Source organism: Pygocentrus nattereri, chromosome 5 (assembly GCF_015220715.1).
Source record: "Pygocentrus nattereri isolate fPygNat1 chromosome 5, fPygNat1.pri, whole genome shotgun sequence".
Classification (NCBI taxonomy): Eukaryota; Metazoa; Chordata; class Actinopteri; order Characiformes; family Serrasalmidae; genus Pygocentrus; species Pygocentrus nattereri.
The window spans coordinates 16779495-16799007 of NC_051215.1; the positions used below are offsets into that span (position 1 = coordinate 16779495).

Here is a 19513-nt window from a genome sequence, read left to right on the forward strand (position 1 = left end):
TTTCATAGTTTTGAAGCTTTCACCTAATAACCGTGAAATGTATCCAGACTTTTGACAGTGTATATATGAGAAAGATACTGAGAAAGAGAGAGAGATAGGTAGGGGCTGGGGTTGTGATGTAGTGGTATATATGGAACAAAGGCAGTGGTGTAACTTTACATTTGAACTGCTCTATAGACAAGGAACAGTACTGGTGACGGGTGTCTGTGGATGTGTCTGTGTATATGTGGGGGTACTGAATTTAACTACAGAGGACATTATCTAGAAACATGAACACAGAAACCACATACACACAAACATACATATGGTAGACGCCTGTGTCTAGTTTGGGGTGGAAGCAGAAATGATTTATTATATTTACAGTGCAGACAATGTAGGAATGTTTGGAAGAAAGAGGGATACACACAGTTCTCTCAATCTGCTCTCTCTCTCTTTCAGAGTACACAAGCCCACTCACACTAACTACAAAAGATACAACCAACAGTGGCAAACAAGCAAATCAATCACTTATAAAGGTCCATTTTTCTCTTCCTGTGTGCAGGCCTCTTTGGATGAAGGTGTGTCTTTGCTCTCTATCCTGCATAAGACAGTGGTGCAAAGGATGCCCGGGTGATGTGTTTTACTGCAGGCACGAGATATAAAACGTTTATCTGCGAGACAGAGAACAGTTTGGCCATTGATGCTCCATGATGCTAACACGCTGTGTTTCCTTTATACACACCATAATGAGATCCTGCATTTTTTCCACACTCCCCCCACTCTGCTGGTCCTTATAAGGAACGTCCTTGAAACGGACAACTTGCAGCACACTGAAGTCTGTCACAAATGATCAACTTGTATATTCCGCAAAGGGCTGATACTTGTGTATCTATGTGGTGAACGGTACTGTCAATAAATTGTCAGATGACACTTTACTCTGATAGATGGATACAATATACAGAAGTCCTAGTGGTCATAACTGAATACATTTGCATCATTTTGTATTATCTGTACTATTTCAGTATGATAGACTAGCTCATAAATAAGTTAACAATATATAATACAACTTTATATTTTATTTTACGGGACCACATGATACAAAAATATTGATCACAGTGTATTTCCTTTGCAAAGATTTGAAATCGCTATGAACAAATATGTTTCAAAACATTTAGTGGCAATAAATTATATAATCAATATCTGACAAATAATGAGTAAACAAATCAATTAAAAGACGTAGAAAATAAAATGGCTCCAGCCTTTAAAATCTCTCATGGTGATCAAGTTCAAAGTAAGCTCGCATCCCCTCATCTCATATTTGGGGTTACAATCAAATGTCTTTTACAGCGAGTCCCCATTAATGCCATCACTACTGCGTGGCAGCCTACGGGACCAGCGGAAGAGAGTCCATTTAGCAGCAGGCACCCTGAGGGCCGCTTCATAACGTTAGCGTCTCTGTGTTCTGTTAGCTCTGTTAGCTGGTCCGTTAACATCGCTTAATTAGGTCTCCTCCAGTAATTGGGGATGCAGTGACAGATTTCATCGCTGAAGAATAAACCCTCCTCACATCGCCGCCTCTTGGGGTCCACTTGACATGGCAGTCTGTAGCAACTGGTAAAAAAAAGAGATGAGTTTTAAACACAGATGCTGTGTGAACGCTGTGCTTGTAACACTTATTAAATTTGTTCAAATTAACGCTTCAAATTAAATGTTTCACTCAAAATTCAAACCTGCACAGTTTCCCAAATGCAGTTAATCAGCCAAGGCATGTTGATACTTGACGTTTGCTTCCTTAATTTTATGTGTAGCTACAAGTAAGAGAAGCTTATTCCCTACCAATTAGAATCATGAACACTTCATGCCTAGATCATCGCACACTTGTCTTAAACTGCATCAGACATCTCAAATAGACTAGTTTCTAAAATCACTTGCAGAAACCATCTTGAAGCCTGAATTTTGTTCATACTTTTATCCATTTTTTGTCTATGACACCTAGGGTATGGAGAAAACTGTATTTTGATTTTTGGCCAAGTTATCAATTTACTGCAAATCAGTTGCATCATTGACAAAATATTTATTTCAACACAGAAAGCTAACCAACTGACCATTTTGTACTGTTAAGATGTAGATTGATAATAAAATCCAAACAGTAATATTAGCTCACTGGCAGATTCATGATACCAGCTACATTAAGTTAAGCATAAATCAACTTTCATAAGGTAATAGGCCTTGACCGTTTAGATAAAAAAAATCAGCAAAAAGACAACGTGCCATTGTGTTCTGCTCATCAAGAATAAGCTAAAAGTCCTGAAGAAAAAGCAAAAATCCTGATCTGACAGCAGAGAGATTGTGCTCAGCTGTAGTTAAGAAACATTCTCCTAGTTCAATTACAGAGAACTACACTGGTTTAGCTACTGCCACATGCATCTGAACCAAGTGCATCTTTTATTTGATTTTATTAGATTTTTTCTGAATTTAAAACATCATTAGAAAAATGTTCTACTTGCTTTTTGTGTAAATTAAACTAAACTGATTTAAAGTCACTGATTTAAAGTCAATCATAATAATTAAGTGAGACGGGATCGACAGATGATTCCTATGACACATTGGTGTTAATGGCCAATGTGAATTTCATTGAAGCACTCGTTCTTCGCTCTGCTCAATATAAACTGACAGTTCGACTGGAGCGCACGCACATCTTCTAAGATGCTTATTCTTCTTGGTCATAGGGGGAGCTGGAGCCTATCCCAGCAATTATTGGGTGGAAGGCAGGATACACACTGGACAGGTCACCAGTCCATTGCAGGGCAGACAGACATACACATTCACACCCACACCTAGGAGCAATTTAGCGAGTCCAGTTGGTCCGACTGCATGTCTTTGGTCTGTGGGAAGAAACCCACACAGACACATGGAGAACATGCAAGCTCTACACAGAAAGAACCCTCGTCGCTTAGCCAGGGAATCAAACCCAGGGCCTTCTTGCTGTGAGGCCACAGCACCAATGTGCCATAACATTAATACAGTTAGCATAATTTAGGCACTATCCTGAACGTGAAGCTTATGCTTTGTACCTTTGCAATAACACAGTTTGTATGCTTTTAAAGAAAGTATAGACAAGATGTTATTTAGTTTTTAACCACAAAAACCACACAGCAAATACATGTGCGTTCATGCCAGATACTTAGATTTGAGTAAGCGCCTCAGACTCCAGTGAGATGTTGACTTGTCTCGCAACTTGACTTGTGCTTATTTGGCTCATGACTTGACTGAGACTCAAGACTCATTAAATTTGGCTAGAAAGAAAAAAAGTACTTTATGTAGTTCACTGCACTTTCAGTCTAAGTCATCCTTTAGGGGAAAGTGTTAAAAACGTGAGCAATACCCCAGAGCAGCAGGAAAGTTAAACTCGCTCTGGGCCTGGAGCTAGTTATGAGAACAGCTCCCCTGAGTCGTTGTGACCACAGCCTAGAGGCAGAAATCAGGAAAGGTAAACAGCAGTAATTTCTGTCATTCCATTCTCCTCGCAACTCATAGTAATGCCAGGTTTGATATGGCTTCAAAGAACAAGCTTCTCATTACAGACCTCCAGTTTAACAGAGAGAACAAAGCACTACACGCAGTAAATGTGGTGTTTAAAAGAGGCAAAACTATATATATAACAATGGTTAATTTAACTAAGTTACCAGCTCAAGTTTTATTAAAATGTGCATTTTGTTCCTTTAAACTTAGTTCAGCTAGATTAGCTATTACTATAGTTAGCTAGCACACCTAAAAACAATATAGTTTAACCAATTGTTTTAAATAGTTTTGCCCCTTTATTTTAAGCACTGTACTTACTGCATTTGCTGCATTTCAAAAGGAGACCAAAGGTTTTCAGTATTGAAAGGCTCAACATCTGAAGCCATGTCAAACAAAACAGGTGCAACGTGTATCTAGACTGAAATTGTCTACTTAAGAATCAAGACTCATCAACACTCGTAACCAGAGACTCCACTAAGACATGACCGATTTCATAAGTGATATATGCTACCACAAGACACATACGTTATTAGAATTGCAAAAGTCTCACAGTATAGTGCTTTCTATACCAAGCAACAGTTGATACCCATAGTAGCTAAATTCATTTACAAACTATGCTATTAAAATCTACAATGACTAACCATTTAACTGGTAATGATTTACAATAATAGTAATGTTGTCTATATTTTGTGCATACATACACACACACACACACACACACACACACACACACAGAAATATTTGCACAGTGACCCAATCTTCTGAAATGTATGAGACACAAGAGCTCATTCAGCTCAAGACTCACTCTACCAAAATGCACCACAGAGCTCCACAGGAAGTCATTCTTACCTGTGGCCATCAAACTCTATAACTCCTCCCTCAGTGTGTGATTCACAAAACTCAATACGAAACTGTTCATAGGTGCAATAATAACAATTGTGTGTGCAATAACTCAGAAGGACACTAACTAATTTAAATAATTTAAATAATTGTAACTGCTTTATACCTGATTTTTTATATTACTATCACAATCACCACCACCTTACTATATTCATAAGTACTTAAATCTTGTGTACATACTGCAAATTTCTCTATATTGTCTTAAATTATTAATAAAGTGTTTATTTTTACATAAATGGCTGCAACTGTAACAACTGCAATTTCCCCCTGGGATCAATAAAGGAATCTGAATCTGAATCTGAAATGAAAAAAACTGAGACGCAATTGAAGTGTAGACTTTCAGATTTAATTTAAGGGGTTGGAAAAAAATATCTTTTATGTTTAGGAATTGCAACCATTTTTCTACAAAGCCTCCTCATTTCAGGGGCTCAAAAGTAACTGGACAAATGAACTAACCCTAACCCTAACCATAAACAAAATGTTCATTTTTAATACTTTGTTGAGAATCCTTTGCAGGCAATGAATCCCTGAAGTCTGGAACCCATGGACATCACCATACGCTGGGTTTCCTCTTTTGTGATGCTTTGCCAGGCCTTTACTGCAGCTGTCTTCAGTTGTTGCTTGTTTGTGGGTCTTTCTGCCTTATGTTTTGTCTTAAGCAAGTGAAATGTGTGCTCAATCGGGTTGAGATCTGGTGATTGACTCGGCTGTTGCAGAATATTCCACTTCTTTGCCTTAAAAACTCCTGGGTTGCTTTTACAGTATGTTTTGGGTCATTGTCTATCTGTACTGCGAAGCGACGTCCAATCAACCTTGCTGCATTTAGTTGAATCTGAGCAGAAAGTATATCCCTGTACATGTCAGAATTCATCCGGCTGCTTTTGTCTTATGTCACATCATCAATAAACACTAGTGACCCAGTGCCATTGGAAGCCATGCATGCCCATGCCATCACACTGCCTCCACCAGGATTTACAGAGGATGTGGTGTGCTTTGGATCATGAGCCATTCCAAGCCTTCTCCATACTTTCTCCTTCCCACCATTCTGGTACAGGTTGATTTTACTTTCATCTGTCCAAAGAATGCTGTTCCAGAACTGGGCTGGCTTCTTTAGATGTTTTTTGGCAAAGTCTAATCTGGCCTTTCTATTTTTGAGGCTGATTAATGGTTTGCACCTTGTGGTGAACCCTCTGTATTTGCTCTCATGAAGTCTTCTCTTTATGGTAGACTTAGATACTGACACACCTACTTCCTGGAGAGTGTTCTTCACTTGGGTGGATATTGTGAAGGGTTTTTTCTTCACCATGGAAAGGATTCTGTGATCATCCACCACTGTTGTTTTCTGTGGACATCCAGGCCTTTTTGAGTTCCCGAGCTCACCAGTGCGATCTTTTTTCCCAGAAAGTACCAATCTGTTGATTTGGCCACTCCTAACATTTCTGCTATCTCTCTGATGAATTTCTTTTTTTCAGCCTAATAATGGTCTGTTTCACTTCCATTGAGAGCTCCTTTGACTGCATGTTGTGCGTTCACAGCAACAGCTTCCAAACGCAAATGCCACACCTGGAATAAACCCCTTTTACATGCTTAATTGATGATGGATTAACAAGGGAATAGCCTATGTAGCCAATGAAATAGCTTTTGAAATAATTGTCCAATTACATTTGGTCCCTTGAAAAACAGGCAGCTACCTATTAAAGAGCTGTAATTCCTAAAACTTTCCTCCAATTAGGATGTAAATAGCCTCAAGTTAAAGCTGAGAGCCTGTACTTTACAACTGTATCTTGAACATGTTTTGGTAAACAGCTAAAATGCCAAAACTTGTGTCACTGTCCAAATATTTCTGGGCCTAACTGTGTGTGTGTGTGTGTGTGTGTATATATATATATATATATATATATATATATATATATATATATATATATAAATTTGGCACAGAAATAGATACTTTTGACATCATTAGTGCAAGCTTTAAAGAAAAAAAAGTTGAAAGAAATGAACTGTTCATTGTTAAAGATTTTGAAAATCAATTCCAAATGTACAGTGAGTATAAACAAGAGCACAACTATGCACTACATAGTTCAGTGCTTGTCCTGCTCCAGGATCCCAATTCAAACCATTCATGTCACAATACAATTCAGTTGCTGAGCTAAGATAAGGTTTTAGAGCAGGACAAAAACAAATGTGCCACTGACATGAAAAAAGGGACATGAAAAAACCACTACACGACACTGATAATCTTTATGAGATGATGTTAAAACTTGCCTGCATGTGGCTGGTTGGAACCTCCTTCCTCTGAGGAAGCACTTGTTGGCCGACTCTGTGCACTCACACGCACACTTGGTGCGGTTGAGTGGGTGAGTGCTGGGACACACCTTGGCACAGGTGCACTGGCAGGTGTCCTTGTTGAAGGTTTGGTGGGGACCACAGGATGAAGGCTGTGTTTTACATGCGCACTGGCAGGTATTCTTGTCCAAGTAGCGTCGTGGTCCACAGCCGGCCGTCCTCACGTCCTTCCGGCACACACACTGACACGTGTCCTCATCCAGCTCCTTGTTTAGACCACAGAAGTCCTGATTAAATGAATCTTGGGATGGAGAGAAAAAGATAGAGAAGCTGAGTCAGCATGGCTGACAGTAGGATTGCAAAATACGAGGAAATGAATAGTTTTTTTTCTGAAGATTAAATCTATTTTTAGGTTTTCTTTCTGAAGGTATTGGCTAATCTTATGAAGCCCTTGGCTTGTTCTCCAACTAATTTACGTAAGTAAAAAACAATGTCCGGGACACATTTTTGTTAGACATGATAAACTGTTTAGCAATCATGCATTCTTGCTCTTCTACGAGATGCATTCCCCCCTCATTCTCCAAACAGATGTTTGTCTTTTAAGTTTGGCATCAGGCCAAACATGATAGCACAACTCCACACAATCTTGATTTTTTTTCCAAATACATAAAACAGATTGGACACAGTGGGGCTATACTTATGTCAAAGCTTATTATTTCATTTCCAGCAGCTAAAATCAGATTATTCTGGTGACGCTAAAAAAAAGTAGTTGATTTCATCCCTCAAGTCATAGACTGAATGTGCAAAGGCCTGACTAAACTATCAGTTTTTATTGGGAATTTTATTGCTGTGTTTCTACAGATGAGGATACTGAATACACTGTAATGTATCCTGAGTTTGTTTTTCACCTTGCAAGCTTGCATAGTATCCATGGGCACAAACTATTTTTGCAGTGTGGTTTTAAATTATTTGACATTCTCTAAAGAACCACCAGAATTGTTGCAAATAACAGGCTCTGCTCGGCTTTTTTTGGCACAAATCCATGTCTTCTTTGACAGAGCAACACCTTTAAAAATGTGCCCTGGCCCTCGTTTGCAAAAGAGCAAATGTTTCACGGTCAATGTAACCTACCTAGTGACATACTGATACATCTGTAATCAAAATATGGAGACAGTCTTGGGAGCTACACCACATTCAAACAGAGTTGTGCAAAAAAATACCAGGACAGTTTCAGACAATTGAAGGCTCAATTACAAACATCCCAAACAGCACCACAGTCACCTTGGAACAAATTCAAAGTCTGAGTGACGGAGCATTATAAGTGAACCTGAGTGAACATTTTCAAAACACTTTTGAGCACATACTGTTATTTAAATGCTTCTGAATGAGAAGTGGCCTGGCAGAACCAGTAACAGAATTGTTGCAATGTTTGGGGCTTTACCACAGTTCACATAAACACTGGGTTTCAACATCAAAACTCATGATGCTGACTTTGATATCTACCACGCTTAATCCCACACTATTTTATGTATGATTTGACACTTCTGCAAAGTCAGCTGGATAACTTGCTTTGTAAGAGAATCAGCCACAAGTGCAATCCAGCAGGAGATGGGTCTGCAGAAACAACTGCATTTACATTTTACACTCAAGTGGTTACACAGCACATTTTCTCAATGCATTCCAAATACATCCTTTTGTAAGCACAGGAGTCAAATGGTAAAGTCCAGGAACAGAAAAGAGAAATAGATACAGGAGTGATTGATGAATATGACCCAGCAAGGCCCCCAGTGCACTGTTTCTGTTCTCTCTCACTGAGATGCGTCCATCTCTGTTCTCTTTATCAGATTGTCCACAGCACCCAGGGAGGCAGAGTTACCCCCCTAGCTGTGTCTGAAGTGCAAAGGGAGTATCCACACCCACTATTTATGTTCACACTTACATGGAAACTCCACTGAGTGCAAAGATGGATGGTTGCTACTGCTAGCCATTAGCATTTGAGGTAAACTGACCTCACTGGTAGGATGATAGCCAGTCACAGAACCTTTGGCTAAGGGATGTCTGTTATAGAGTATATTTCAGCCTGTGTAGTGTCAGGCCTCTCTGGCAAAGATGTGAGCCAAGAAAAAGATACTAGGGAATATTCCTGAGTTAACATATTTTTTAAGTCAAAGATCTTGCTCCTGAGGTGACCAGGCTTTGATGGAAATTAATTTCACCTGTACTCCCTTGAGGCTTGTGATGGAATGCATTGTTCATAACAGTAATCTTCCTCTCAAGAGTGAACTACCTCTTGAAATGTATCCTGAAATAAAGTGCTAATGTGTTTGTGTTTCTCCTTCTTGTAATCAAACAATAAGGGCAGCAGTCTGAAGGCTTTTTTTCTGATTCAGTTTTGGAATGTCAGAATTTGTCATAAAATTCAGTAATTATTTTGGAGGGATTCCAACTTATTTGTTGGTCTGAATAAAATGATCAAATGTGAATAGCTACAAACAACAATGGTTTTAATTGATTTGCTCTCTTCTACTGTTGTGTAATCTTTCATTCACATTTGTTTATTCAGTGTACTTTTAAAAACAATTCTGTATTAGGAATTAAAGATGATACTAGTATCAGGCTGATACCATGCTCATTTACCTACACTCGAACACCAACATTCCAATACCTGCTGATATGTGACGTAAGCCAAGTGTATGCTCAGTCAAAAAACAATGGACAAATTTACAGTCCGAGTCACCATAGAACAAGATTTATTAAATCATGCAATGCTTGTCTTGCTTTAGAGGACATTCAACTACAGCTCAACCAGCCGATCGAAAGACTTGGAGAAGACATAAACTCCACAAATTGGCTCCTCGGATGCCTTTAATGTGATTCCTGCTGTCACAGTGCTACAGAGACTGTAGTTGAAAGACACCGATGAGGAGTAAAACTACAGCAGTATGAAAGTGATTTTCTGAACAGAACTCTGTCGCTCCTCTGCAGTGTTTTAAAATAGTGTAATAGAGCATAGCTAGCTAATGCACTTGATTTAAAATCTGCTAGATTTTAATTATTTAACTTCTGAGGTACATTGCACTCATTTACACAAACAACTGTTTAATTCTACATAGGTTACTCAGTGTAGTATTAGACTTGGTATTGGCGAGTACTAAAAATATGTTGTAATCAGTTTAAAAAAAATTGTATGGCTACATCCCTAATAAGGATTTTAATGAATGACTTATGAACCACATTGACTTATTAACTGTTAACTGACAAATGCGTAAATATTCAGCCAACCCTTTTGGTTAAAAAATGGATTTAATTTCTGATGAACAGTTGATATTTGAATAGGCAGGTTTTTCATTCAACTGTAAGACCATTTTAAATTGTACGCATGAGGGCGCAGGGGCGCAACCAGTTCTAGCTTCATAGGTAAATGGCCTTACTGAGTAATGCACAAGGTATTCTGAAGTTGACTCTAACTATTAATTTCTGCTTCTGGAGTCGGAGCAAATTGACTTCTTGATTAGCCTTAATTTTAACTAATTGAGCCAGAGTCATTGGTAAATGGACATAGCAGACATTACACCATCCTAAATGTAGTTTGAACAGTTTTTCAGTAGCTACAGATCGCACAGTATTAAGATGAAAATCCATGTTTGTTTGACTCTCAAAGTCATTGTCCCAGAGTTAACCCAAACACCCACGCCTGTTGGAAGCAAAGACAGACCCCTGCTCATGTGGATACATTGGTATTTCTCAACAAAAAAAAAAAAACTAGAATAATAGTGGTAAAGTAGGCTGCAACTGACTCTTTTTTAAACTTTATGATGCTCCTGTTGAGTGTATCCTTAAGCTGCAGCCTACAAATGTGTAAGTTAGCCTATGCAATTAGTCCCATGATCAAAAAGCTTAAAAGCTGTCAGCTTTTATGTTGATTGCTTTTTAAACTATGCATATGAATTTCAAATTAGCCTCGTTCAGTATCAACTTCATTTTGTATGTGTGTCAAGTGGAACTCATTGACTCTAGGGCCTTCTGACTCTGACATTTTCATTGTGAGTGCATATACCTCAGGCATTAACATCTGTATAACAGTCCCATCAAAACTGGTTAAAATGAAGGAGACAACTACTTCTGTTTAGTAAGCTGCATGTGGCAGCCCTTAACTGACACTGTAAACACGACTCTGGATAGAAAGAAATAGAAAAAGACAAGTGGAAACTAAGAGAAAGAGACAAATGCATAGAGACGACTGAGAGTGTACTGATACTAACAGAAGTCTTTGGGTGATGTTTTTGTCTGCCAAGAATCATTCATGACCGGTAAGCACAAGGGTAAGGGAAGCAGTTTAAACGTCTTGCTATCACAATAGCAAGACTTGTGTGGGTTTCCTGCTGGGTTAGTGGGTTTGAAAAACATTATGATTCCTAAAGCATCAGTCTGGAAGGGTTGGAATTCAGTCTTTTAAGATCAGTGTTATTTTAGATTTGGTTTGTTGACACAGACTACAGTTATGACTACAGTTATGTCCCCTGAGCATTAACTGACATGTTTTGCTTTGGGGCAACAACAATACTAAAGATGCAAGAGTACATAGATTCAGCCACATTGTACAGACATATTTTTGGAAGACATATAATTGTGCATGTGAAATGTGTTGAATGTAATGCACCCACAAGCATACACTCTTATGGGTCATAAACATGTATAGCAGCTCTTACCCGAGTGGTGCTGAGGGAAGAGTGTGTCATGCACAGGCACACATCTGCATAAGCTATTGCTCCAACTCTGGTTCTTCGGGCATGTTTTATTCGCCACATGACATCTGCAGGGGAAATGAGTGATTAGCTATGAAACAGACAGTAGCATGGAATAAAGAATAAAGTAAAAAAATACCCACAAAAATCACAGTTCTCTTTTAGCATTTTCCTCCAATTTAGTCAGGGCCAAACTAGAGTCTTTTGATGCTGATTTATTGTCAGTTTTCAGAATGCATCTTTTCACAAACACATCAAAGTTGAGGCGGGAAATCTGATACCAAGGCAAATTAGCCAATTAGCTTTAGATCATTTCAGGAGCTTCAGTGCACTCCAAAATAAAGACAGCACAACAAAACACCAACTTCAAACGAGTCCTTAGAAGATCTCATTTTTGCAACTGAATACACAAACATGCTCAGATATTCTGATTAAAATTTTATGTGAACAGAAACACTCTTCTCTTGGCATCTGTGCTACATTTTAGACTTTTTGAAACATATAAAACCCTTTCAGCTAGGTTATAGTTGAAAGCACCACATGTTGGTTTGGCTAGCCTCAGCAGGGTCTGTCAGCAGTAGTCTCGGAGGAGCAGATTTAGTAGGAAAGGGAGAGGGAGTGATGCTATCACAGGCCCTCACTGTCCCTCAGAACAACAACCCATGCTGGAGCTGCCAAGTCACTTTCAATCCGACAGAAAGGCCTTATCCGACAACATAGGGAGGAACTTTCCAGAAGAGAATCACAGCAGCATCAGCGAAACCAATAGTGCTCAGTGAACTCTTAGTGGGGTCATTTGTGGAATTAAACACTGCTCGTTTTACAGGGTATGGTAGCTTAAGAAATAACACTCCACACACATGGGCTATGCTTGGGCAGTGCCCTCCAAGAAAACTGACAGCCTCTCATGCACACTTTGACCCATTTATAACATTTCTAATTGTTATTTTGTCTCATTTGAACAAATTCCAAAATATTTTATATTGTTACTTATAGACAAGGGTATACTTTGTGTATATGAGAAGCAATTTCAGCTGCTTGTTTTCGAGCACTTTTGTGGTTCAGTGCTGCACACACAAAACTGCAAGATAATACACAATTTCTTTCTTTTTAAATTGCAAACTATTCATGTCTGAGTTGGATGCTCAATTAAGTAAAAAGAAAACATACATATAAAATCATACATACATTCACCAACAGCATGAATTCCTACAGATTCCCATGTGTTACACATATAAGGAGCATGGGTATGCATAAGTACTCAAATACCTGGTACTCTGTAGTGTGTCAGTATTCGAATAATTTTATATTTGTTGTGCTGCACCATACAACAAAACATGTACCTAATGTGAGCATGACACCAAGGGCACATTGTTAAGTCTAACTACTAACAATACTGGACAACAAACAATAACAAACATATTCTGTTCCATATTGGCACATCATCATCTGAAGAAAAACTTGGAAAAGAAGCAGAATCATTACCACTTACCACTGCATCAGTTAGTTCTAGTTTTAGTGTTAGGTCATTAGCTCATCTGAAGCAGGTTCCACGGTGACTAAAAGATTTCCATTGGCAATACTTAAACATGTTTTCAATAGAATACATGTCTAAGACTGGCTATATTTTTATTTTTGCCACTGAGGCAGTTTAGCCTGCTAGCAACAGTTTACCATATTTGGGTATTTTGACATGTCAATATACATGAAAAACCTGTTTTGTCTTATAACAATTTATTTGTTCTCTCTTTACACTCAAAAATCAAAATCGGTCTAAATGCACACCTATAATGATAAATATATAAAACAGGCTATACTAAACATGCAGGTATAAAAGGAATTGTCAATGTGAATATGTACATTTGTGTAAGGCAGAAGTATTCAAACTGTGGAGTGAAGGAACTGCAGATGGGCACAGGTAAGAGTTGAGCTAGAAAATTGCAAAAAATAAAAATTAAAATGAAAGTTCTAGATAAATGGGATGATTTGACTTGATTTTCTTTATACATAAGCTACAGTATTTCGTATATTGACGTTTGCTTTAGTTGAGCGGGCCCCAGGTTCACAAGCAACTGGCAAGGGTGCCTCAGGAGGAAGGTATAATAGAATAAAGACATAAAATGGGATAGAGAACATGTACAAATATGCAAGGTCTGAAAAACCTTTGATGCAAGATATACATTTGATAGTATGACATACAGTGTGATGCTTCATTTCTGCAGGGTTACAGTACAGTAAGGTCTTTCATAAGTTGAACCATGTGTGATAAGAGCAGGAAAAGTAACAAATTGTACAGAGCCAGGGTGCTCCAGCGTCTTAGTTTGCACAAGACCAATCCAGATAATAATGTAAAAACTAGAATTATTGCCTTTTACTGGCCCACATCCTGGGCCCAGGCCCAAAGACTTATCTCTGTCATCATCTGTCCATTCTGCGCTGTCTTCTAAACTGCAGCAGTGTAGAGTGGAGTGCATCTACTGTGCAGCAAGGCAACGGCTTCCACCAAAATAAACTTTACTCTGGCTTCTTCTTCAGCAGAAATGCAAACACAACCCAACCACCTGGGCAAAAAACAAGAACTGCTTCAAATGGTGCAAGACAGCAGCTGACTTTGTCTGCAAAAGTCTTCAGTGCAGCATGCCTGAGGATTCTACTATTGTCTCTGGGCAATGGAAATGACATGAAGCATAAGACACAAAGTGTCACTCAAATCTGGTCAGGGCAGAACTACCTGACAGGGTCACTTCCGAGACCTCTTTGATTTGAGGAAGCTGCCTTATCCATTTGCATGGCATGGAACCAACAGATACGAACACAGTCCTTAACATCTGGTAAGGATTAAAATAGGCCACAAATACTGCACAGCACACATACACTGAGCATACAATTAGTAGTGAGATTTACCTTGCAGCTAGGGGTGGGAGGAAAAATGAAAATAAGTACAACTCAGTACTGTAACATTTTAAGTGGAAAAATAGCGGCCCAAGTATCAATGTCTCGTAATTTAATTATGAATATTTTTGATGCAAACTTAGCTTACTGACTGACTGACAGACTAAAAGATTACCATGTTGTTTGTAGTCTGTAATATGATGCTAAATATCTAAGATTTTATTTTTCTTTTTGGTGAGACCACAGCTTCCAACAGTGGTAGGAATGGTAGCGACAGGAGCATGGCTAAACACAAACACTGCGCAGACAGATGATTTGGTTCGCCATCTAGGAAGGACCATTAAGAATATTTGGGTTAGATTCTTAACATTACATTAGAGAGATAAAGAGAGAGAACAAGAGAGAGAGAGAGAGAGAGAGAGAAAGAAAGAGACTTGAAGATTAAAAATTACGGTAAAAAAACTTCCTCAAATTTTATCTTTTAACTTACATATGTTAGCAAGGTTCAGTGTTCTGCTCACACATTGAGTGACCTGCCTTGAAATGGCAGAGCTAACTACCACATAACGGACAGAATAACATAAAATTTCCCTTAAGCTTATTGTGGAGAAAGGACATTCCATGTCGCCCATTTCCATTTCCACCAACCATGGACAGCTCCAACTCTTCTTTTTTGCCGTTTAATCTCTGTGTTGTTTTTTCAGGCAAATTAAAACTGAAAGCTTTTTTTGGCCCAACTTTATTTTTGATATAAAAGAATAAATCATGACAGGATTTATTGTCATTCCATTTTTTAAGAGGTGCGCACAAAAAATGAGCTTTCAGCTATTACATTTCCATAAGCAGCTGTACAATCACAAGTATCAACCATACCACTGAAATATGCTTAGTGTGTTCTATAGGCAGCCGTATAACGCCAAGGCTTCATTCATCTCAGCCAATAAAAATAAACAGCAAAGAGTAACACTTTTGTGGACCCCCAGTAAGATGGCAATACTATGATTTAAAGGATTTCCATGGGGAATCGCTCAGTGGAATTCAGACAAAACTGCAGATAGAACAGCTGAGATGACAACTTTATGGTAATGAACATTTAAGTATATTTAATTAATCACAGTGTTTGCTGTTGAAGGGGCTGTGCACAAGGGGGAAGAGGGCAAAAGGTTGAGCTATGTGTTCTTCTATAGGTAGTGACAGTGCTGGAGTGCAAGAAAGCATGCAAGACTTGAATTTCACTAATGTAACAAAAATGAAATTATATCGGTAAAAAAGACTGACCTGTTCAGCTTGTGTTGTGAGACTAAACTGTACTGGAATGTCAACCATTAATTTTCTGTCTAAGACTTCTGCCTTTTCTGATACTAATAGTGCAACAGTGATAGCTGTTTGAGTTTTAGCTGCCCACAGACTTCATACCTCCCAGTCTCCAGTCCAATTCCTGCTCTATTTATGATAAAATGGACAAGTAAAAATAGTGCATTGTACATAGTTCTTGTAGTTATAATCCTGGGGTTTGAGACATAGTAATGTACAAATATGTTTGTGTGGATAGTACATACACGCAAACAAACCCTCAAATAAAAGCCATATGTACTACCAACTAAATGCATTAAATGTTCTGGTGGAGTTTAACAATATTCTATCTTTACAAAAGCCTTGCGATAGTACCCTTGCTGAGTCTACTGCAAAAATGGAAGGCACAATCAGAGAGCAAACAGCATTTTCCTTCCAACCAACAAAAAAAGGTGGAGCATTTCCTGGTGGAAGTGAGTGAGCAGGGTGGAGCCTTTTTACACTCTCTTGCTCTCATGGACTCCTCTAAAAACATTCTTTATACTGCTTTACTGTTCTTTACTACATCACTCAAATTTAATAAACGTATTGTAAAACAAAGTAAGAAGATAAGACAATAAGACAAACAAGACAAGAAACAAACATTTCACACTATTTAATATTATCTGAAGTAGACTACTGCTACACTCTGTCTGTGACTGTAAGTGGTTCAAACATTGGAGCATAGCAAGTTAGCCTGAAACCTGCCTCAGATGTAAGCTTCTCATCTAGGTATGATTGGACGAGACGCAGCCTAGACTTAATGCTTCGCTTGAGGCCTATCCTATGTAGCACATGTGTGTGTTTAAACACATTTTCAGTATAAAAATACCCTTGACTTTGTTTGTAAACCAGAGAAGAACAAGGTTACCTTTTCAAGTCGGATAAAATGGTACATGGATGCAATGATTATACAAATTGTCAATGTAGATTTTTTTATTGTCAGTGTGATATTTACTTTTAAGAAAGTGGCATGACATTAATATGCATTTTAATTCCAGTTTTCAGTACACTACTATTAATGCTATACTAAGGTGGTAGATTAACAATGAAATGATAAGACAAAAAGGTTCCAGGCTCTGGTCATCCCGGGAAGGATAAAAAGTTTTTTATCTGTTATCTACTATAGAATATATAATAATAATAATAATAATAATAATTATAATAATAATAATAAAATTGGAAATACATATGTGACTAAACGTGCAAGATTCACAAAAAATGTTATGTTATGAGTTACATAAGAAAGGTTTTACTTCGATTTTTTAAAGATTTGTATACTAATTAAATGATATTTTAAATCAATTTTATTAAATGTTTAGTGACTCGAATATTGTTTTTTCCAAACATATTTGTACATTACTATGTCTCAAACTCCAGGATTATAACTACAAGAACATGTATGTACAATGCACTATTTTTACTTGTCCATTTTATCATAAATAGGGCAGGAATTGGACTGGAGACTGGGAGGTATGAAGTCTGTGGGCAGCTAAAACTCAAACAGCTATCACTGTTGCACTATTAGTATGAGAAAGGGCAGAAGTTCCTCTACAGTCCTAGACACAAAATTAATGGTTGACATTCCAGTACAGTTTAGTCTCACAACACAAGCTGAATAAGTCAGTCTTTTTTACAGATATAATTTCATTTTTGTTTTTATATATATATATATATATATATACACATGCTATAATACTGACTTTTGTCAGTATTAACAAACCTATGGGAATGCAAATGTTTGCATGTGTGAGTGCAGGAAAGGTTCACACCCTGCAGAGAATGGGATCGGATGTAACAGCTCAAGTTACAGGTTCACGCTCATTAATCTCCCTTTATGTCAAGGTCAAAGGTCAGGGCCGGTTGGCATGACCTTGGGCAGGACGAGGTCCAGACTTCTAAAGAAAGGCTGTCTTCAAGTGTAACTTTCCCTTCATTCACTTGTCCTGTCCTTCCACACGCAGCCCCAAGTACGCAGTCAGCACCTCCAGCAACGGCTGATGTATGACCAGTGTGGAACAGGCAGTCTGTGGGGTCTCTTTATAAAACCTTTTCAAGAACGTACACAGGGTTGAGTCTAAATGCACAATGTATTATTTGTTAAAAATACTGGGCGCATTGGCAATATTGGCAATATATATATTGGCAAGTCATTCGCATGATCCGACAATGGAGAATAGTTTTGGTTAAATAACACAGTTCAGTGTTTAAACTCGTCGAATTATTGTGTTTTAATGTATTGTAAAGCATATTGTAACTGCAACATGTAGCTATATAACTGCAAGCTGGTATTCTGTCAAGTGCAGTCATTCAGCCCGACTATGGTCTGTGAATATGGCTACAATAAAATCATTTACAGCAGCAAGAATACCACTAAATTGTGCTTTTATACTGCAAGTGATCTTATACTGTACCTCTCTTTATCCTTGGGTACAATTAAAAACTGTACTGTGCAGTGCATTAGCATTTCTGTTCCTCAGTCTAGAAAAACAGAAATGTAGACAATCAACACCATAAAATAAAACAAATTGCCAACTTCGGCCCACACGGGCTACACGTGGGCAAGATCCTCAATATGTTTCTAATTACCACATGCTCAGTAGCTTAATAAGACAACACATTCCTACGTAGTGGGAAAAAAGGAACTTATGACACAGGATATGCAAGGTGGCAGACAACTTATCTGATTACTAACATGTGCACTTACACCTTGCATAATACAAAACAGATGAGTCCATTTAGACTGGCAAGGTGTGCGAAAGAAGAACTATATGCTTGGATAATTTGGAGCGTATGTCTTCAATGCTGTTATACTGCCGAATACCCCCATTGCCCTGCACTGAGTGAAATCTGCTTTAGCATCTCTCCTGTGGCCGGATGGCTTTGTAGAGACAGCTCATATGGTAGATATTAGACCTGCGTCTCGTTCCCTGCTACAGGCTGCTTAAGAGTTCTGCACTTCTCTACCATTCTTCAATTTACATTTGCGGGTACAAGCATGTCCACTTTCCATATGCTAAATGTAAATGGCTCCCAAGGGCACACTGTCAGTTCAATGTAGATCTGTGAGCATAAACGACACTAACTGGTTGGAAGGTAGATTTTGTGCATAGATGTGCACTGATCAAAAACAATTTCAAGTGCTTTCTTTCTGCAACAGAAAGGAAAGCAGACACATTTGTGATGCACCAAAATTAAAATCCTTAGCAAAATCCACAAATCAGAACACACAGAACTGAAAAAAGCTGACAATAAATAAAAAGAGTTTATGTAAAATAAACTTGCTAAAATGATTGCAGTGTATAGGGTACAGTATGTCAAACAACATCCAACTTCATTGTCAACTGTAAATGGTAGGTTATCCAAGGCAATACATTCAAATGTACTTCAATTTATTGATTGATTGATTTACTGATTGATTGCCTGGATAATACATTCAAGATGCCCCATTTTACCCTGTGGTAGTGGTGTGTTAATGTAGTATGTTGCACAGGAATAAGCAGATTAGATACAGCAGTGCTGCTGCAGGTTTTAAACACCTCTGCATCAATGAGAAAAGTGCACCAACCAAAAATAACCAGCCAAGAACATCCTGTGGGCAGTATCCTGTGACTACTGATGAATGACTAAAGGATGACCAACAAAAAGGTGCAGCGACCGATGAGCAATTGTCTCTGACTTTATATCTACATGATGGACCAACAAGGTAGGTGTGACAGAAAGTGGGCACAGTGTTTAAAAATTCTAGCAGCAGTGCTGTGTCTGTTCCGCCCAACAACAAACATTACCTGCTCCATGATGGTCCTGTGGGTCTCCTGAACATTGAACACAGTGAAAGCTAACAAAGAATGCAGAGA

The 19513-nt window shown here is 38.3% G+C and overlaps 1 protein-coding gene across 1 annotated transcript in view; it reads right to left on the reverse strand.

Moving 5' to 3' along the window:
* Positions 1-320: 320 nt before the first annotated feature.
* The window catches only part of vegfc (vascular endothelial growth factor c), a 55014-nt gene continuing 35821 nt past the window's right edge, over positions 321-19513 (reverse strand). The window contains exons 5-7 of the mRNA XM_017709064.2: positions 11397-11500; positions 6667-6988; positions 321-1590 (exon numbers count right to left, since the gene is read on the reverse strand). Coding sequence (XP_017564553.1) covers positions 1476-1590; positions 6667-6988; positions 11397-11500 — 541 coding nt within the window. The 3' untranslated portion in view covers positions 321-1475. The remainder of the gene's footprint in view (positions 1591-6666; positions 6989-11396; positions 11501-19513) is intronic.